Genomic DNA, 22,405 nt, shown 5'->3' on the forward strand with positions numbered 1-22,405 from the left:
TCTCCGACTTTCCACACACTGTTAAAAGGGGGCACTGCAATGAAGCAGCACGATGATGACGACACGAATCAAGAGAAAGGACAAGAGCATCAAAGAGCGTGGCGCCGAAAAACCCATGCATAGATAATCTGGTGTTAGAATGATAAGCCTCGAACCAGCTTTTGCAAATATTTTCCCACTTTGCTGATGTGTCTGTAATGTTGTTTATCTTAATGCGCCAAAAAACTGAAAGAGAACTGTGCGGGGATGTCAGAGCGCCGAGCACAGACTGGAATGATTAGTGCATAGAACTAAAGATCTTTGTCTCCACTGCACTTGTTGAATGTGTTCAAATGCAAGAGCCAAACGCCGTGCGCCGGCGTTTCGTGTTTTAATGCGTTCAACGAGTGCAGTGGAGACAAAGGCTGCTAGCTTTAGGTCTAACCACTAAGCATTCCGACCAGAGCTCGGCGTCCTGACGTCCCCGCGCGCTCTCGTCTCCTCCTCTCCCTCACTTCTCGGTGCATAACCTTTTTCAAATTTAGAAGTGTTAGCTTTGGCCACATAATATCAATCTCGGGCAGTAACTAGTTACTATACTCAGCGTCAACCATTTTGTGCCAAACTGTCAAGACTAGCGTAGCTCCAGCAGTGCTTTAACCCTGTAAAGGCTAGTTGCACGAGTGCAAATGAATGAGACACAAGATGAAGATATGTGCTTTCGCAGCAGTGTGGTGCTGCATCAGTGTGGAAGCTACGCTGGCTTTGACAGCATAGCACAAAGTAGTCGATGCCGGGTGTGGCCTTTTTCACAAGGGTGCGCCAGCTTGAAATATCGCCACTTTAAGTATGGGCGAAAACATTGTTTTGCGATCGCCACACCAATAGAATATATTTAGAATATAAGTGTAACCGTCATTCTCGTTTTGTCTCCCCTCTATTTTTTACTCTTTACAGGTTGAAATGTTTTATTTTTTTTGTCGACCGTACGGGATATGCCTGGCGGGGTAGGCTGGGGACGAGAGTAAGCGAAAAAGGTCTATACTAATGCATTACCTGTAAGTATAGTCGATGACAGGTAACTATAATACCTGTGAAACTGTGATACTTGTACCTATACTATAACTATAATTAGTGACAGGCTAATTTGGTTCATATCACTCTGCTAGGCAATTACTTCCACTCGTTTTCTTGACATCACTGACGTTGCAGCTTCACGAGGGACGGCGTTTTTTCGCAGCGAGTTTGCCGCTCTTTACCCACCTGGGTTTACGTCCTAAAGTCGCTCCGGTACAGTCACCAACCAATATTTAGGACGCTGATAACTCGGACTTGTTGGATATTTCTGACCTAAAGGAGTGCAGCAAGGAAAGCCTTTGGGCCCGCCACCAGCCACAGTTGCAGCATACGCGGTCTGCCTTCCACGGGACTGGGACTGCGACCCGCGAGTTTGGTTCCTGCAAGTGGAATCACAATTCCACCTTGCAGGAGTCAACACACAATGTTGGAAGTACCACCCCATCGTCTCGGCTCTTTCCCCAACTGCCGCCGCCGAAGTCTACGACGTTCTTACAAATCCATTTCCAGCAACACCGCACGACCAACTGAAGACTGCTCTGCTTCAGTGCACCGAGGCTTTGGAACGCTCCCGCCTGCAGCAGCTTCTTCTGGCGGAAGAGCTCAGTGACCGGCGGCCAAACCAGTTGCTGCGGCGCCGGCCACCGAGCTATCGTTATGATAGTACCATTACACGGGATACCCATGTAATGATAAACGCCACAGCAACAGTGGCGGCGGTGATATCGGGCAGTGGGGTTGCCTCTGGCCATCATGTTAATCTGTCGACACATGTTGGGATGTAGTGCTGTTCCTGAGAAATCAGTCAAGGTTCGACCAGGTCCAAATGAATCTTGTTGAGACAGCTGTCTGGTTGGAGGAACGGTCGAATTGGTGGTACTGGATGATGCTGGACTTTCGCGCACTGGCATATAATGCACGAATGCACCAGTCACGAACGTCGAATTTTATTCGGGGCCAAACGTAGCGATTGCACAGGAGCTTCTGATATGCTCGTACACCCAAATGTGACAAGCAATGAATCGCTTCTAAAAACTGCCATCACAGCTAACGTGGTACAAAAGGTCTAGGCGTTCCCATTGACAGGTCACAAACCACGGTGGTGCCTTCTGGAAAGCTTACACCCCGCAGTTGGAAGGACGAGGGTGAATTGCGTAGGGCATGCAATCCTTCGTCAGTGGTCTGTAGACGGGCCAGTAACTCAATGTTTACAGCAGAACAGGGTAGGGTGTTGACCAGATCAATCCGGCTGAGGACATCAGCGGCGACATTGTCAACTTCCTTAACGTGCCAAATGTCCGTTGTGAATTCGGCCAGGAAGGCTAGCTGGAGAATCTCACGTGGTGTGTAATGAGACCCGGAATTGCAGATGGCGTAAGTTAGAGGCATGTGGTCAGTTGAACGTCATACAGCCAAGTAAGCAGCCAATAGCTCACGTCCGAAAATGCTCTAGCACGTTTGTGCTGGCTTGAGCTTCTTAGAAAAGAAACCAATCGGCCGCCACTCTCCGCTCACTTTTTGTTATAGCGTTAGTCATCAGCGATGTTGGGGCGTCATGCATAAAATGTATTAGCTTTGCTGCTTCTGAGTTCTTCACCTCGCCGAAAGCGCATTTTGCATTTTCGTTCCATGGAAGGGACGACGTTTGTGACTCTTGTTTTGTTAGAAGGATCTCAAGATGCTCGAGCAGTTTTGCATAGTTCGGATCAAGCGCTGATAAAAATTTACCAAACCGAGAAACTGGCGAAGCTTGCTAGTCGAAGTCGGCCTCGGGAAATCTTTGACGGCTTGTGCCTTTGAAGCCAGTGGACAAATGCCCGAGAAGTCAAGCCAATGACCAAGAAATTACAATTCCGGAACTCCGAACACACTTTTTGCGGTGTTGATGACAATGCCGTGGCTGCGCAGTCGTTCGAAGAGGAGGTGCAAGTGGGTCATGCGCTCTTCAGATGGCTTGCAGGCTATGAGAAAATTGTCTACGTATGCGAAGATGAAGGGTAACCCTTGCGTGATAGCGTCGATGAACTGTTGGAATGACTGAGCCGCATTTCTGCGACCAAAGAGCATGCAGAGAAATTCAAAAAGTCCATACAGTGTTGTGATCGACGTTTTCGGGGCGCCTTTCTCGGCCATGGGAATTTGGTAGTAGGCTCGTGTCAGATCAATCTTTGAGAAGATCTTTGCGCCTTGTAGGTTCATCGTGAAATCCTGGTGGGTAGAGGGTATTCTGTCCGGTACACTGTTTTTATTTAAGCCACGATAATCGCCACATTGCCGCCAGTCTCCATTTTTCTCGGACACCATGTGTAATGGAGACGCCCAGCTGCTAGATCAGGGTCGGACGATGCCAAAGTCTAACATGTGCTCAAACTCTTGGCGAGCATCGCGGAGATTCTCTGGGGCTAGACTGCGGGGACGACAGTAAACAGGTGGTCCTGTCGTCACAATGTGGTGCTGTATGTCGTGTGAGACGGGTTTTGTCCAATCAGGTGACTGAGTTAGGCTCGGAAACTTACTCAGCGAGGTCTTGAACGCTTCTTCCAGGATCATGCAGGCAGAGGTGTAGACTGCATTGTCGTCCGTTGCGATACCATGGACGGAAAGTCGTGTGGTAGAGTCTATGAGTTGCCTGTTTCTAACGTCCACGACGAGCTTGTAGCGGTTGAGAAAGTCCGCGCCGAGAATTCCTTGACTGACATCGGCCACCAGGAAAATCCACCAGAAAACCGCAACTCCGGTCCATACTTTCAAATTTGGGATTATGACAGTTTCTAGTGCAGTCAGCGTCCCTGAATTGCAAGGTGTAATTTTTTTTCTTGTTATTGTGCGTAGTTTTAAAGATATCGATGCCTTAAAGTTTTGTTTGGGGTGCGGCAAACAAAACCAAAACTAGCCGCTCGAGGCCCCCGCAGCTTTGGAAATCAGCCGCTATGTGAATGTGACGTCAGGATCGCTCTCGTTCAACAAGTACGCAGGCCGAGCGGCACCTACCTCTGTCGCACTAGCCGTCTAAAGATAGGAGGTAAGCCGATTTTGTTTTAATTCTGTATACGTGGTAGTTATCCAGCATATGTAGCAAGAGTTAGTGCGTATACCCAAAAGCTAGTGTCTGGAAAACCCGTGAACTCGTACGGTGCCGTACTCGGTGGCCGCCGCCATGCGTGCGCTATGCCGTACTCGTCGCTTGTATTCGCGACTCCAACTAACTATAGGTGGCGCCACTCATTTTCCAAGATGGCAGGTTTAGTGAGGGTCAGCGATGCGTGCCGCTGTTGAGCCTGTCTAGCGTGCTGGCTTCACTGAGTGACATAAATTATTTCTGGTAATACGAGGAAGCTAGGCTTTTATGTGTGCAGGTTACCTCTTTACCTTAAAAACAAGAATGGAGTTTAGCGTATTAATTACGGAAGGATGCGCGTTTTAATTCTGGAGCGAAACCGAAACTTACCTCTATTTTGAATTTAATTTCTCGATAGAGGTCTTAATTTCGGATTTTTTCATGACTAAAGATGTTTCTCACATCGTAATTATTTACTTAGAAAAGTTGTTCGCGGAAACTTTATCTTGTGACATACTGTTCGATCCAGGCTGATATTCGTAGTTGTTGAAAAAAATCAGTGCTGATATCTGTGCGTTCTCGCTGCCTTTTTCTCGCTCAGATAATTGTCATGGGAAAAAATGACAATTATCCCAGCACAAGAATAAGAGAGTAATTTCAATTTTTTCAATATGTCCACGAAACGCAAAAACTAATAAACGTTGCTCTCACTGCAACAACCCGAGACGGAACCCGAGTCAGAGAGCTGAAGTGTGTGTGTGTGTGTTTTTATAGAACCGCGTGATGCGTAGGGCTTCATATTACATCCAGCGTTTAACTGTTTGTCTATCTTGATAACTATGTCAGAGTTTTTCATATGCTAAAAAGAAAACAGAATTATACCTTTCTGGAAAGACTATTACGGTTAAATAGAGTATTCTCGTGATCTTGGCGTTAATTAGAGGCATACATTGCTGCAATTTGTATTAATAATAATAATCATATTAAAATTCACAAAGTTGAATAAGTAATTCTTCAAGCTCTAATATAATTTGTTGCTTAGAAAACTGCTAATTATCATCACTGGTTCTAATTGCTGCATTTTAATTACAAATAAAATAAAAAGTTTAAAATCATTGAAAACATTCTAACTAATGTGAGAAATCCATGTAAAATTACATTAATTGTGGGTAAAGTATATTGTGCTATCAAAGTCGCGACTTTTGACAATCGGCGAAACGTCCAAAGTCGCCGCCAATATACTTCCAAACCAAATGCCCAAAAGTTAAAAAAAAAACTTTTTTTAATTACTAGTTTTTTCATAACATTTATTTACTTTTGTATGTGCTCGCCGTTGTTTTGCAAATCTCAGCCTTTCCAGTTCGAAGGAACGTGTACCTGCTTGCACGTCTGCTCACTGCAGCACGTTTCGTTGGCGTTGGAAGCCGGTGAAACAGTAGTGAGTTTTAATATTGCGTATACGACCGAACTCAAGCCCTGTGTGTTTGCGTTAGCTTTGCGCGTTCCACACTGCGCGTGCACGGAGCCTGAAATTGCAGCATTGGATGGCGCGTGGCGATGAGGCGCACGCACAACGTGGGGCAACTCTAACGCAAACGCACACCGCTTGCATTTGCTTCTACGTGCAATACTAAAACTCTCCAGTAAAGTACAATCCCATACCGGCTGCAGCACTACGTTGGGACAGTGAAGAGTGTTGTTTGCATTCGGAAACAACATTTCGCGAGCCATGATCGCGAGCAGTTCCGCCATGCCCGCTGAGCAGGAGAATCGGGGGACCCTCACTACAGCGCTTCCCGTTTCCGCCGCGGGAGGGCGAGCGTCGAGCTGGAGACGCGAATACCCAAAAGCTAGCTACTGGAAAATGAGTGAACTTGTTCGATGCCCTACTCGGCAACTGTCACCGTGTGCGCGGTCTTCCGTACCCGTCGCTAGGCCTAAATTGTCATCGGGGCTCCATGGATGGAGCGGCGTTGCTCTACCCCGCGCTGCCAGTGACGTACAATACTGGGGGCCCTCTCGCTTTCGTACCGCGGGTCAGTCCCAGACACAAAGCTTTGAGGCTCTCTGGCGCGGGTCGCGGTGCCTAAACGCATGTGTGCTGGGCTGTACACGTCTGTTTTATCGTTCTTTTTTACTCGGGCGTGTAAAAGCCGAAGTCCAAATCCACTCGTCGAACAGCGTTCACCCACACCTTCTCTAATTTCCGGTCCATTGGAAACTTGTGAAAAAGCACCTCCGTGTTGAGCAGCGGGTTGTTTGAGCAGCCCACAGCGCTACAAGTTGCACTCGGCATCTTTCGAGGAACAGCTGGGCAGTCTTGGGTGCACTGAGTTGCTCGCTAAAACGAGTCTTGGGGTCCTCACGAGCAACTAAACAAAAGGCTATACCGAAGCTACATGGGCTACAGATAAAAGCAACGGCTAAACACGCCAATCACAAGCCGAAGTAGTGGTAGTAGCGGCTGAAAGAAGCGCACTCCGCGCAACGCCCAGTCCGGAGGAAAAAAAGAGAATGATACTGACGTTATAGCCCAATGTTGCTTTAGCGATCGGCAACCCGCTGGCCGCCCGCTAAGAAGCAGCGGCTTGACGCGGGTCGCATTTTTATTATCCGCATTAGTTGAGAATGCGGCGTCCCACGGACGTAATATTTTGGCTGGGGTCGTATTTTGTGTCACTACAGCGATACCAGTAATTTACTTCATTTTGAGTTTTGGCCGGAGTTGCCCTTTAAGGGTGATCAATCATTCTCGGTAGACTGGGATAGCGCTGTTGTTTACTATGCGCAGAAAATAGATTGGCGTCAAGGAACAGTTGGTATGCATTGCTGGAACAGCTGTGATCTCGGCTCCGGTGACAAGGTACCGGTTCTTGGTGGCTCGGTCACACACGTAAAAAAGGCGACTTTCGTCGAGGCCCTGACGACTCATCGCCTCTAGAGGTCGGCCGGCCTGTTTCCCTGCCATGAACAGGGGCGGACGGAGTGACGGACATTGGCATTGTATCGGCAGGGGTAGTAGCAGACCCTGGAAGAACTCGGTGATCGCTTGCTTTCGCCGCGTGCCCGGCAAGACTACGCGCACTAGATAAGGAACTGCGCTGGACCTTGTCGAGTCAGTCTCGCTCTCGCTTCTTGTTATGCCGCCAAATCATTGCCTCCTTTTCTGCTGTCTCGACGCCTGTTCTTTATTTTGTTTAGCACAAGTTCGTCAATTACAGTTGCTGTCCAATTTTTCTGACACCGATAACTCGGACTTGTTCGATATTTCGAACCTAAAGAAAGAACCGTGACCTACCTGATAGAAATAATGCATATTCACGACCAATGTTTCAGACAGACTGAAGTTCGAAAGTTTGATTTTTCGGACAAAATCGTCACAAGCGATCAGCGTGAAATACCACCGAGAAGCTGCCAGTTTGGATTCTATGTTGGCTGCACATGGATTGGCTTGGTTTGGCAGCACTAGTACTTGAGTACTGCTAAGTCCTACCGCTAGGTGATGCTGTTTGGCTTTCTTTCTAGCTGCACGTCATTAACATCCTCATAGTTTCCATTTTGCTTTGCTCATTCGCCATTGCAGTCATGGACTTGAACCTCTCCTCTTGATCTCATCTTGGTGAATCGTGTTTTCGGACTTTGCTGGCTTAGACGTCCATTGCCCTTCTGTTCTTTAGCCGCCGCAACGTGTCCCTAAGCGCGGAGAGTACTCGACCATAACGCTAGAAAAAAAAGGTAGAGATTATCAACCTAACAAAAAGTTGCCGAACACAAACGGAGGCGTAAGCTAAAACAAGGCACATAGGTGTAACCTGAAGCAAGATACTATTTACGGCTTTTTTAAGCCCACTTAGATGTAATGAAAGCAAGTTTTTTAATCTGCAGATTTTTCGGACTGTTCTATTATTCTGTCATTTTTTCGGTCCCTGCGAAGTCCGAAAAATCTGTCGGCAACTGTATAGTCAATCAGATTGAGGACTTCCACTTCCCCCAATTTATGGCAAGGTCAGGTTCCCAATGTATGCAACACATTGCAGGTGTACAGGGTTCTCCCCGCGGAAGGCAGCAGTGGCTTTACCGCCCATTGCTCCAACTGACCACCCATTGCTCTGACTGACCGCCCACCGCTCAATTATGCCACAGGAGGACGACTCGATTTTGCCTGCGCGCATGGCTGCAAACCGTTGTACTCAGTAGGCCTGCACACTGCCATGTTATTGCGTGTTATCGCATCGCCCACCGCCGCCATTCTTTCAAACAAGGAGAGTGTAGCTGCAGAGCGCGGCCGGCAGTGCGGGTAAACAGATGTGACGAATGCACACCACGCAGCAGTCCTCTCCGCAGGCAGAGAGCAGAAAGCCGAGAGGACTCTTCTTTCACTGCTCAATGCTTGCTTGCGCCGTGGCGTGGCACCACTTACAGGGCTGCAAGGATAGAGAGCCTATGCAAAGTGTTCCGACGTCAAGCCCGATCGTGCCGCATTGCAAACTACACCCCCCTCCTCTCCAACCCCCCCCCCCCCCCTTCCTCCCACTCGCAGGGGGGTTATGTCCACTCCTAAAAAATTACAGGGGGAAAACCCTGTAGGTGTGGTATACATATGTTCAATGGGAGTCCGTGAATGAGCCCTAAAATAACTGAGGATTCTGTGGCGATGCAAAGTTTGAGAAGCACCAGCATTAAGAACAGCCTATCCAGACACTGCCATATCTGTCAGGCCCAGGGAAAAAAAAAGTGACAGCTGTTTGGAGTTTGAAACAGTTGAAATTGCCCTTCACCTACCAGACTGCTTTCTCACACTCGCAAGTCTCACTGGATGCAATGCATCCACAGTGCTTACTTGCGAGTTATGCAGCATATGTCATCAATCTTTTCTTAATGGTGCCACACACAACAGGTTGCGTAAAAAATGCTACGCATAATAATAAGTGGGAAAGGAACAAGACAGTAGAAGCAAAAAGGTTAATAATGGTTTGTAGCAGGCAGGTTCCTTTAATGTGAAATAATAAATCCACTATTTTACAAATTATGAATCATGGTGAAGGTGCAAAAAGCTATGAACACAACGAAGAAGACACACACACTTCTTCCTTGTGTACGTTGTATTTGGAGCCTTACAGCATGCTTCATTAACGTTCACCAACTAGCCCGACTACAAGTTCTTCTACAGTATATTTTGCAAGGTGTGTGTGCCGTGTGTCAGAGCTTTCCCTGTGCGAACTATATGCTAGATTTGGACTGCTTAAGAGAGAAGAAAACACTGTTTGCCAGCCTAAAGTATCCTTAACACATTACACAGAAACCACAGATTATAATTTAGAGAATATGGCGATACTTCTTTTCTCACGTTCGAAATGAAAAAAGACCATACTTACTTGCACAATGAATGCACCCCCCACAACGAGCATCTAGATTTGGACTTTTTTTTTCCCCTCACATAATGAATGCATTTTCAATTTTTGGCTCCGCGAGTCTCGAACTGTGCCCAACGCAGCTAGCTACCAAGCCAATTTTCTTTTGCCGCCAAGCGGTCAGGCCAAGTCAAGCCAAGCCGCTCTCGTAATGGCTGCAAGTGCGGGGTTGCGGAGGAGATCAAACATGGAACCGAGCAGCATGCACACCTAACGAAGCTGAAGCCGAGGAATTGCCCAGCCCCGGACATGCTTCGCCCATCGGATGCATTGATGTCAACAAACACGCCGTCGTCTGTGGTCTGCTTTCGGACAGTGAAAACTCGAAAGTGGTTAGGCCCAAGAACGGTCGCGTTGCTCTTCGTGCCGAGTGAGCTTCGTAGGGTGCTTTTCCTTCAGTTAAAGGCACGCCGAAAGCGCCCTAAAAGGTTCGCAATTTAGGGGCATGGTTACTGTGGCGCGCTCACGGTCAGTTGTGGGTGTGCCTCCGTCAGTGGAGACGTGCCACAGTACACTGCTGTGTCATATTGACACCTAAAATTACACTTGCGCAAAGTGTGTAGATGCAAACATTTTACCCCACACAATGAATGTACTCCCCAAAATATGTGTCAATTTTTCGGGAAAAAAAAAGTATGTTCATTATGCGAGTAAATACAGTAAAATGCACAAAGGGAGAAAAAAAGGCTTCACCTCTGAGGGCCTTCTGCTGCTGCTCTTTGATCTCGCCGACAGTCAAATCCTGAGTGGCTTCAGTCTCCTCCGCATTCCAGCCACCCTCGCTGACTCCCGCGGCCCCAAAGTCGCTCCCAAAAAGTTCACTCCTGACAAAAGATCACCAAAAGAACTTTGTAAGGGTATCGGAAACCAAAAAAATAAAAAAAATGCTCACACACCGACACATTCATCAAGGTGCTTTAAAGTAATGCTATGAAGAAAAAACACACCAACAGAGTTTTCAATCCTAGGATGCCCGGAAAGGGAGGGCGCAGTCACGGATGCGCCAGCAACATCATCAGTTGTAACCTTTTGTGGACAAGGCCTTACAATGCTAAGGCTGGTTGACGCACTTGCGTACGAGCACACCGTGCTCCCTCGTGATCACTTACAATGAGAGGATATGCCGGTGCCACCTATTGGGTAGCCCTGGAACACCGACGATTTACGCATATTTCTCAAATTTTTCAGATCATAGTTCGTTCACCCTAGCTCAAAAGACCTTTGACAACATTATCAGTGGTCATTTCTCATAGATAGTACGCACATTTGGGGAGGATCGGTGGACGAGCACGCTAGCACACTATGACTCGGACAACATGGAACGAAAGTTTTGCGCCACAGAACCCGAGTTCAAACCCCGCCCATGCCCGTTTCGATCCCGATGAGCATCACGCCGGCAGGCGGTTGTGTGTCGCTACCGCACAACACACGTCGAAGACCCCAGGCTAGCATTGGTACTGCACCGGCTAAATTTCTCATCCAGGTCCTGAATCGGAGTCGCCTTACCTCAAAGGTACACTGACCTTATTCTGTCCAAACACAAACGTTGTATTTGGTTTGGTATGCACATTTGATTTTGCAAATACTGCAAAAAATGCTGTCTAGTTGTATGCAGTTCCGGGGCTACCTGATAAATAATTTCGGTGCGTTCTCTAGTAAGCAATCGTAAGAGAGCACAAGGCACTTTGTCACATCCAAATGCAAATGCGTTAACCAGCCTTTATGTGCGAGTGCGTGGCTTTAAAGCGGTGCTGAGAAAAGTCAATCCCATAGGCCTATGAAGCGTCTGAAGACCTCCATGGCTTCCTAATTACGGTACATTACAACAACTACAATTGCTGTAATGAGTATTATTTTAAACCCAAACATGTAACCATAAGCCCTCGAGTTTGGACATTGGCCGAGTGTTTCTGGAGCTTCAAATTGACACTGTTGCATTGGAAGTAAACAAGAAACTTAAGAAATCAGATTTTTATGTCGCCCTCCTCCATTTCTGCTATTGGTTCTTCCCATACAGAATTTTTAAGATCTTTAAATTTTTTGACAATGATTACATCTTTTTGTAAGCACAAAGTTTTGCAACTAGTTGCTGGTTTTGTAGAAAAAGAATACGCAGTATTTGAGAGACTGCAGCAGGTTTAATTCAGTGCAGCAGGTTGTCACCCGTGGCATTCATCATATTACTTAAAGGGCAACTCCGCTCAATTCCGAAAACTTTAGGCTTACGTGTGATTCCATTTCACAAAGCACTACTAAACAGCTCTACGCCCTCGGATTCCCGAAATGTGGAATATTATTTGTGTAATCTTAATTTAAGCATCAGCTGATACCGAAACCGAAACTTCGGTTGCGTCAGGCAACATTGGTCTCGTGTCGTCAGAGTCATGGCCACGTCACTATCGAACCACGTGGTCTTGTGACGTTCGTGGGGGCGAGGGACAGGACACGCGACCTTGACGCGACGGGGGGGTCGCTTTGCATGGCATGGACAGTGATGGCCCGGGGGAGAGGGAGAAGAAAAAGAGGAGAGGGGGAGCGGAGAAACAGACCGATAAACGCGCAGGGCAGGGCAAACTAGCGCATCCGCGTTACGGTGATCACGTGGACGCCGTTCAGCCAACACCGGGAGGAGAAACTCATGACGTCATCGTTAAATTTCGCTCTGAGAAGTAAAAACAAACAAAGCATGAGTATGACATAGTCATGCCTCTGACATAGTGGTTCAACGTTGGCCGCTCCAACTCCGTCGCATTGACTTCGCTGACGATTGTGCCTCACGTCGCACGCTAAAAGTTGGCAGATTCCGGCGACTTGGCTGATTTGAAAGTTTGCTGGCCAGTTTATTAAATATATAGACGGAATTAGATTGTAATATTTGACATGGGGTCTTCCCATATGATACTGAAGAGGGCTACATAGTTTTCTATATATCAAAAATGAAGCAGAGTTGCCCTTTAAAGGCGGACGACCAGAGCTAATATTATGCAAGGCTTTCCTCCACTAACGTCTTCAAGCAAGGGAAGTGAAGCATGGAATGAAGGGACCAAGAAAGTCGGGCAGGAGTCTGCAAGCCCCATTCGGATGGTGGGGTGGTACATTGTGCAAGCACGTGAATGGAGACGAGCCTGCAAAAAGGGTGCACCCACAATCGACACGTCACAACCTGTGGGTTGGAGGATAAGCGAAGGAACCTTCCAGGAACAAAGGTTAAATTTGGGGGTTTTACGTGCCAAACCAAAGGCAGGCACCTGGCACGCCGTGGAGGAGGACTAAGGATTAATTTCGACCACCTGGGGATCTTTTGACGTGCAACAGAAATCTCTGTTACCACGGCACCTTCTCTGCAATAAGCCTCCGTCAGATTGCGGGCACCTCGGCCAGGATTCAAACCGGCCACCTGGGGATCCATAGGCAGGCACTTTGCCTTGAAGCAACGTTACTAAAACACTCAGTTGGAAAACTGCCATAGAGACTAATCTGAAAAAGTGGCCCCGATCCGTCCTCGAGAACCGAGCCAATGACGGACACAACGCCACCATTTCTCCCGCAGCGGCCACTCGAGGAACTGTGCGTTACTTCTATTTTGGCTTTTATCGGCCATTGAGGAGCCGAAACAGATACAGCGGAAGCGGTTACAGAGATCCACCCCCGCCTCCCCATTGAAAGCACCGCGACTTACGACCGAAGTTAAAATGCACCTAGGTCGGGACACGCTACCTGAAAGCATGGGTGAGGCACAATTGTATAAAAACAATATTAATTGTGACGCAAAACCTTGCAACCTAAAGATTTTAAAAACATCACGCGCTTATCGTTTGGTACTAAACTCGAATAAATTTCATACGAAAAGAGTCTTTTCTGTCTGTTTTTGCGCAAAAACATGCTTTCTAAAAGCTCAAGGTGACCACAGTACAGACAAATGATAAAGAGTGGCGCTGTTGTCGTATTTAGCTCGGTCTCGGTGGACGCCAGCGGCCCAAGTTTCGACGGCGAGTTTCCCAACTGAGTGTTCTAGCAACGTTGCCTCGAAGCCACCTCGGCAAACCTTCCAGAATCAGGAAGCAAGAACTGAGTTTGTTTGTCACATTCTGCAGTACGTTTTCGCTGGGGGCTTCTTTGACCACCGCAATCTTTAATCAATGTGTATCATGATGTTTGCAACTCAAGACTGTGGTGAGAAAAAAAAAAGAAGGAAACTTTGGAGTGGAAGAGAATGACACAGGGTGTAAGATAAGCTGCAGAGAAGCCACAATGTGTACGAAAGATACGCTGGGGGGAACTCAGTCACTGAAAAGCGACTTCATCAAGGAAGCAGGATCTAACTCCCTTTCTCAGAAGGAGAAGCAATCATGTCTTTTCAGAACTTTTGAACCAGCATCTGTGTGGGGAGGCTCATGCGCACAGCATGTATTACAAAATCCTAAATATCTCCTTGATAAAAAAAATAAAAAAAAAGAAATGAAGCACTCAAAAGCTAAGAACCGCTTCCAGTCGTATTAAGCAACGTCACCGTCCTTCCCCTCTTCCCAAAAAGAAAAAAAAAACTCCAAGGAAAACATATAAAGAAAGACCGGTACAGGGCATGCAGACTAAAATATTGCACTGACGTCAATAGCATTGTAACTCATGAAACTCACAGACTCAAGGCCGCATGTCTACCATGTTGGGGTTGCTCTTTTGTAACCAAACCCCCCCCCCCCCCCCCCCATTTTCTTTTTCTAGTTGAAGTCTGTGGCTCAGTGGCCACGGGCTTAGCAGAGCAGAGGAAGAGGAGGTAGAAAGGGAGGAGGAAGCAAGAGAGAAGTGGAAAGCGTGAACCGGTCGTAGTCCTTTAAGTGGAAAGAGGCTGCGAGTTCACCATGTTTTCGAGTTAAAAGCCAATAATGCAAGAATTACTCCCAGCCAGGTGGAAAATTGCTGCCCAGCTTTACACTCATCTTCCCTCTCTGCACTCTCTCCTCTTCTCCTGAATGTTGCCAATGCTGTCCGTGTGGAATGCACACATTGACACTTTCTTATCTAGTGGGTCAGTGTGTAAACAAAATTGACCAGCAAGCAATGTTAACCCTTTAAAGGCTGTCGCCGTACATGCGCAGCAGTGATTACAGATTTGAAAGTGCCCATAGAAACGCAAAACCACGTGCACCGCGGGAGGTGTTGGCCTTTGATATGTCTCGGGCAAACTATAATGTTATGTTTGCAGTGTTTCACTTTGCTGGGGCTATTTATACTTCTGAAAGTAGACGCTCAGCGCACCTCACACGCGTGAGATGCTTTCTTTGCGTGTTGGCTATTCTTGCGGTAGTGGCAATTGAACAACCGGCTCTGCTGATTCAGACTTTTAATAATTCTCTGATAGTTCAACTCAGCATATGCAGTTGTTTTTATTTGCTGATGTTATTATGTTGTTTACGGTGGTTAAAGTGGTTGAAGATTGTGAATGTCTTCAGCGTGATATCGATTCTATTTCGTCGAGGTGTTTCTCGAATAGCCTATTTCTAAACAAGTCTAAGACGAAAGGTATGTATTCTTCTAGAAAGCGTTTAATTCTGAATTTTTCATATACATTAGAATCCACCAATATTGTGTTGAGGCCATCCATGATCTGGGAGTTTTTATGGATACTGCGATTCATTTCAATCATCACGTAACTACAATCACGAATGCTTCCTTTAGAGTTCTGCGAGTCATTACGCAAACATAACACACAGCTTTACTAAACCGTTGTTTTTTTATGTTTGCTTTCTTCAATCGTGCATAGTCGTGTCGAATATGCCTCAACCATCTCTATCTGGAACTGTATTGGAGTGACTCATTCAAAGAGTAATTGAGTGCATTTAATGTAAATTCATTTGTGTATTGTTTGATCGTCAATTTCACCCAAATTATTTCTGCAGTTACGAAAGGATGTGTGACCTTGTGAAATTGAACATGTTGCTACACAGGGAACATTCCGTGGATTTATATTTTTGCACGATCGTAAATGGTTCAATTGATTCACCGGCACTACTAATTCATGTCTACTTGCGCGTTCCTCGTAGGTCTAATAAACTTTATTTTGTTTTCATCAATCTCATTTATATAACACAACACCCATGACACACCTTCAATTGATGTGTAATCGTTTGGAACAGATTTGTGGGAATGTTAGCCTAATATATTTTTTATGAACGGCTAAACTTAAAACGTCTGGTGAGCACTGTCTTGTTCTAACTCTATTTTTTTATTGTGTCCAAACAATTATGCTACTATCCGACGCTGATAAGTGCACCACTAGGGAGGCATCAAACTGTTTGTAAATCACCAAAAAAAAAAAAAATCTTTTAAGGTTTTTTAGAGTTGAATTCAGGTGAGACCATACCATCCCCAATGAGAAGCTCTGTAAAGTATCTCCAGTTTGAACTTTGGGGGAGCTGGAATGTTGCAAAAACGGACACGCCGAAATAAAACTGAATGGAAGATAGGTGACAACTTTTGACATTCAATATTTATATCTGATGCTTCTACACCTAAACTGCTTGCAAACCCAACAGATGCTCCCAATAAATAATTAGGAAAAAAACGGGTGCATTAACCTTCTCTTTATACTATTCCTTTTGGAACAAAATCTGACCACTGAGAATCATCCTTTAGAAAAAAAAAATAACTCAACCATCAAAAAGATAAGTGATGAAAACATATGGGATACTACAAACCTTCTTGCCTGGCCAGTGGAGCCCTGCTTTGCGGTCAGCAGGTCCTCCATTTCACGGCCCTTGTTGACCAGAGTGCTGATCATGTATTTACGCCGATCAGCTTCACCAACCGTGCTATAAACGTCTGTTATGGAAACGACACTCTTTTGGGGTCATGCAGTTGACTCCTCACTGATTAAAGGACACATGCAAAGGAAAAAAAAAATTTTTTTAGACAGCTTAGATGGAAAAAGGATGTCATAAAACGATTTTACAACGAAAAAACAAAATTTTTAGAGCTATATTTACGGCGCTATACGAATTTGTAGTTGGCGCTCGCGGGAGCCGCCGCTGGTCACGTGGTAGGCCCGCGCGCCGCCGCGCTGCGTCGCCGCCGCACGCTGAGCGTTGTGCGAACGCCGCTTCAACGCGTTTCTCCACGCCGCCGTCGCCGCCGCCGCACAAGTTCGTCTGCTTCGGGGCGCCGCCGCCGTCGTCTGACCGGCGCACAGGTCTATCACGTCTGCTTGCGCTTTTTCAGGAGTTTCCTTTGGGCTCTAAAAGTTACTTATTCGTCTTGGTTTTTTGTTATACTTCAAACAAAGATGAATAAGTTACTTTTAGAGGCCATAGGAAGCTTCCGAAAGAGCGCAAGCACCACGTGATAAATAAAGACCAGTCACGTGATAAATACAGACCACTTTTCCGCAGTGCCCGCGGGCGCCAACTACAAATTCGTTTTGCGCCGTAAATATAGCTCTAAAAATTTTTTTTCTTCGTTGTAAAATCGTTTTATGGCGTCCTTTTTCCATCTAAACCGTTTAAAAAAAATGTTTTTTTCCTTTGCATGTGTCCTTTATTGACTAAGAGGAAACGACACTTTTTCACATTCATCCCTACATAGAGAAGACAATGCAGCAGGCAGCTGGCTGACTCACACTGCCTTTGAGAAAACAGTCTGAAAAATAACACAATCTAGAATGGGCTGAAGGTCCGGGCCACAGTGACATGCCCAGCTACAGCTCATTTCGATTCGGACAGATCTTGTGTAAAGCCTATGCCTTCATCAATCACAATGCCGCAGAAACATTTGCTTTTCCGGTAGCCGTTGCTAAAGTTCGGAGTTAGAGAAGTCTAAAATCATATTCTGTAGAGTGGTGAATTTTATAGCTTGATCATTCACTCAACTCAGTGAGGAAAACGATATGATACACTCAACACATGCTGATGACAACAATCAGTCACAAAGAATCATATATGACTGAACTAGCGGTGAGAGAACAATATCTCTCCATGAAGATTACCACGCATCACGAGTAAATACTGGCACAAGACTGCTTCTTAGTTCAATGACTGTGTGTGCCGAGAACTTCAGGCCACTGAAATAAGTTCAAAGTTCCGTCTTGCAAGCATCAAGGCATGCCTCTCATGACAAGATTTGAACATGTAATATAATAACACTTACTGGCACCTCCACAACCATGGTAACAAGCAACAAAGAACCTCCTTCACTTTGGAGATTGTTCCACATAACACTGCTTCTTTACAGAGAAGTGACCTATGACCCAAGGATACAACGAGTCGCTTGCAGCAGTGAGGCCTGCGGTCAACTTTGAAACTTCGTTCCTGTATCTCCCCAGGCTTTGACGTATCTTGCTGGTAGCCTGCAATGAGAGAAGTCCTGCTCGGCTTGTCTCGAAACTGGCTTTGGTCAACAAAATAGAGTGGGTTCAAAAAAAACTTTTACGCCATTTATAATTAGAAATTGGTCAGTGCCGTGTCACACCTGAATGTGAGCCGAAGTCTGTCGGGCGTACTGGTTCCGCTGCACAATTTGCTCCATGATTTCACGCGCCATCGCTTCGCAAGCATCATGTGCAGAGAGCCTGAAATATTTGAATGGTGGATGTAGGATACTTTAGAAACATGCACTCTTGTAGAAAGTTGGTGACACTCGTGAGTGTACCCAATGTGAGGTCCATGAAACGTCAGCGAACGTTGCTTGGTCAAATGACGCTTGGTCAAATGCTTGTTTCAAAGAACTGTTTTAGCAAAAGACCCTTCTGTACTGGAAGGGCAACAGCTACCGTTGGTGTCAGTAGACAGAGGGAATGCTCCCTTTCCTCGCAGATACTACGCTTCTCGAGGCCCGCCACAACAAGTGTGAACTGTCGACTGCTATCGTTGGCGGTTGGCCAGCAGGCGCACATGCGTAAGGGTTGAAACCTTTCTGTTTAGCCACGCACGCTGCCATGTACACACAATATCCCCTATATAAATTACAATTATGGTTAAAGCCGGCGGCATGACGCTCCATACCGTCGGAGGTCACAATGTATATATCCGTTTTCGTTTAAAGCTGCGTGCGTGCGTGCGAGCGAGGGGCGGGGGGGGGTTCTCATTTGTTTTATTTGTTGAGTAAAGCTATACGCACTCCGGAGTGCGCTTCGCGCGGAAATGGCTATACGCACTCCTTCAAGAGATCATGCCGCTCGGGCCACCCTTTTCGAACGGCGCGTGAATCACTGGGGCGCTCGTTAACACAGCCCCCCGCCTGCGTTCACGCCGCTTCGCGGCGACAGTATCGGCTGCTAATTACAAAGCGTAACCAGTACACGCCGCTTCGCGCCGTCCAGCCGGCAATCCAAGCCCCGCTGTCCCCGATCGCACCTCCGGAAAGGGAGTCCGATACCATTTAGTTCTGCAAAGTTTCTCGACAACATTCGATTTTTCTTTTTTTTACTGTTCATCGCAAAAAAGGAAATGTCGTAAATATCGCCAAATGCCTCAACAAAACAAAATGTTTAAGAAAAAAAAAAAAAAAAAAAAAGTAGGCCCACCGCGGATCGAACTTGCGTCCACTTGCGTATGAAGCGGACACCCTAACCCCTATGCCATGGCACCTTTTTTTTTTTTTTTTTTTCTTTATTTTTTGAATTTTACAACACAGGAAATGACATCAGTGAAGGGCTAAAAGAGCCACCCTGGCCGATAATAGAAACGAAAATTAAAAATCCTTAATGGTCGCCAGCTCTTCAAGAACGGGCAACCTCTCAGGTAACGGTTGTTGCATTTTCATCACTTCCTGCAGGTGACACACCGTTTCTACAAAGTACTTGTGCACTGGGCGGACGTTGATATCGGCATGACGCACCGCAAGACGACACTGCCAAACACTGTGCAGGCCTAAAAGCATTATAAGATCATAAGGCACCGTGCCCTTTCCATCTACAGACAGGTATCGGATGCCGTGAGGCGATAGGGGTAAGTCCTTTTTTATCGTTCTCTGCAGAACATCCCAAAAGAACACCGCGTCCCAGCAGTCGATAAATACGTGTTCTATTGTCTCGGGCTGCTTACAGAGGACGCAGTGCTCTGACCATGCTGTTGGTACGCCTTTAGCGATAAGCCATGTTTTAACGGGCAGGGTTTCACTGTGCAACTTAAAGAAGAAAGTTTTCACGTTCGCGGGAACTACCATCTTTTTAACTCTTTTTAAAACGTCTAGTCCCGGGCCTGCACTGTATCTGGACCGGTACAACGGGACAGGAAATAACAAATCAATCAAATCTCTTGACAAACGTTTACGCGATACCTCAGCGAGATAATCCAAAGAGAAACGCGTCGCTAAAAAGCGGTACGCACCGATGACTTCCTTAAAATAGCCGTATGCACCAGAAAAACAATCATCACACGACGCAACTACTAACTCTGGCAAAACATTGTATAGCCTTAACTGAATAACAGTCCTAAGAAAAGGGTCTTTCTGGTCACGAAGAAAAAGAAATCTGTTGACCAGTTGTCTTATGAACATGTGTGTGAGGCCTAGCCCTCCGTCTTTCACCCGACGAAAAATATTGGTTCGACACATTCTTTCCCAGGAGGAACTCCAGACAAAAACAGCAAAAACCCGATGCATACGCTGTATCTTAATTCGCAAACAATGTATCACCTGTAGTACGTACCACAGCTTTGCTGCTAAAAAGGTGTTACAGATAGTTGCGCGAGCAAAAATAGACATGGCACTTCCTCTCCACTTCTCAGTCCTTGCACGCAAAGTTTCCGTTTCCTCGCGCCAAAACTGATCGCTGGAGCGGTAGTACTCTAACGGTACGCCGAGATAGCGCACCGGCGTGACAGACCATTCAATGCGCTCAAAAACCGGAGGCGTGGAGGGCCAGTCGCCGTGCCAGAAACCCAGACACTTCTGCCAGTTGACAGAACTACACGTGTTTTCACAAAACGTCACAGTTAACTCTACGGCTTTTTTAACACTCTCTTTATCCAAACAAAAAACGGCCACGTCGTCCGCGTAAGACAAGATCCGAACTTCACTGGCCTGTAATTTGAAGCCACATATTTGGTTACTACCTATGACGCTTAAACAAAAGGGTTCTAGATAAATACAAAAAAGCAGTGGTGAAAGTGGACAGCCTTGCCGCACTGAAGAAAAAGGGGAACGCGGTCACTGACCCGCTTGTTAACAATAAGTCTGGTGGCGCAGTTCTGGTACGCCATACGCAGACCTTCAATCAAAATAGAGCCTACGTTTACATGCTCTAAAATAGAAAAAAGTATTTCATGGGACACTCTATCAAATGCTTTTTCAAAATCAATTTGCAGTACCGCCACTCTGCGCTCCATAGCATCGCAACACTCTAAAATGCTGCGTGCCACATGGACGTTGGTTACAATGCTTCTCCCCTTAATGCCGCATGTTTGATGCGGGCCAACAATCTTGGCTATTACAGACTGTAAATGTTCCGCCAAGACTTTCATTAAAATTTTATGGTCAACATTAGTCAACGTTATAGGTCGATAAGAACTGACTTGACGAAGTTTCGCGGGGTCATCACTTTTCGGAATGAAAACGGTATGTGTGCTAAAAAAGATGGTGGCAAAAAGCCGAGGTGATAAGCCTCGCGGATAACACCGAGCAAAAAAGGAGCGACGTCCTCTTTAAACGCTTTATAAAAGTCCCCTCCCAAACCATCCGGGCCGGGCGATTTACCTTGTTGCAAATTATCAATAGCTCTTTCGATTTCACTTAAAGGGGCACTGACACATCAAAATCATATTTTTTTTTATTATCCGAAACGATTGAAAACGATGCCGGGACATTACCCTCAAAATTTGAAATTTGGGAATGCAGTATTTGTGAAGTAAAAAAACAATTTCCAAATGCCGAATTCGAAGTTCCCGCGCGGTCGGCGCCGGTGCCTTGACGTCAAAAATTGCGGAGACCTGAGAGTCGACTTCTTTTCACCACTCCCCGCTGTTGCCATGGCGACCCAAAGCGAGGAGGAAAGGAGTGCACGGCGGCGTTGCGGCGGACCGGTTTTGAGCGGTGTCGCCTGTTTTCCGTTGGAGGATACAAATCCAGGAGACGGCACCACAACGAACTCCCGATTTTTGGTATTTCAAAAAAAAGGGCCGTAGTGCATTCGCAATTGCGTTAAAAAACATGTTTTAGGATTGCCGTAATTAAATGTTATAGAGATGTCGCCTACAAAGCTTCTAAATTTCCTGATTTTTGACGTCACCGATCAAAAGAAGCGAGGAGGCGAGAGGCGGGAAAATCAAACACCAAAAATAAAAAGGCGCGCGCGCGCGCGGGAAATTTTTTTTTCGCGATGCGTTTTTTTTTTGCGTGTTTATGACTGCAACTTGCATCGTTTTAGACAATAAAAATAAATACAACCTTTGGGGTGTCAGTGCCCCTTTAACTCTATCGGTTGTTCTGATAGTTCCTTAAGTTCATTCTCAAGTGTTGGCATAAGTGGCAAAAAAATACTATTAGACTCCGTTTTCTGCGGGGTGCGATACTTGAAAAGTTGGGTATAATAATCGACAAAAGCGCTTTCTATTACGTCTCTATCACCAGACACTCTTCCTTGATAAAAGATTTCACTTATTTCATTTTTGCTTGCATATTTCTTTTCTATGCCCAAGGCTCTTTTTGTTGGCAACTCTCCAAGCGATAACCGCTTTAAAGGGATACTACAATGAAATTTCGGCGCTAATTTTTTGGTCTACATGTGTTCAAAAAAGCAGCATCACATCGAACATACCAATATCTTGTTAAAAAAATCACGAAAAGGAATTTTAAAACGAACTAAACGATTAGCAAAGAGCACCTGGTGCATGTCGCTAACGCCTCGCTTGTAATGCCCGTCTAGGAACCTTGACAGCTAGTGAAAAGGTTG

The 22,405-nt window shown here is 46.1% G+C and overlaps 1 protein-coding gene across 1 annotated transcript in view; it reads right to left on the reverse strand.

Annotated features, from left to right (window-relative positions):
• LOC115317696 (syntaxin-8) overlaps positions 1-22,405 on the reverse strand; it is a 48,074-nt gene that overhangs the window by 21,856 nt on the left and 3,813 nt on the right. The window contains exons 2-5 of the mRNA XM_029977386.4: positions 17,986-18,085; positions 17,775-17,863; positions 16,221-16,334; positions 10,219-10,349 (exon numbers count right to left, since the gene is read on the reverse strand). Of these exons, the coding sequence (XP_029833246.3) occupies positions 10,219-10,349; positions 16,221-16,334; positions 17,775-17,863; positions 17,986-18,085 (434 nt within the window). The remainder of the gene's footprint in view (positions 1-10,218; positions 10,350-16,220; positions 16,335-17,774; positions 17,864-17,985; positions 18,086-22,405) is intronic.

The sequence above is a fragment of the Ixodes scapularis genome, unplaced genomic scaffold, assembly GCF_016920785.2.
Source record: "Ixodes scapularis isolate PalLabHiFi unplaced genomic scaffold, ASM1692078v2 PGA_scaffold5__190_contigs__length_132052651, whole genome shotgun sequence".
NCBI classification, from domain to species: Eukaryota; Metazoa; Arthropoda; class Arachnida; order Ixodida; family Ixodidae; genus Ixodes; species Ixodes scapularis.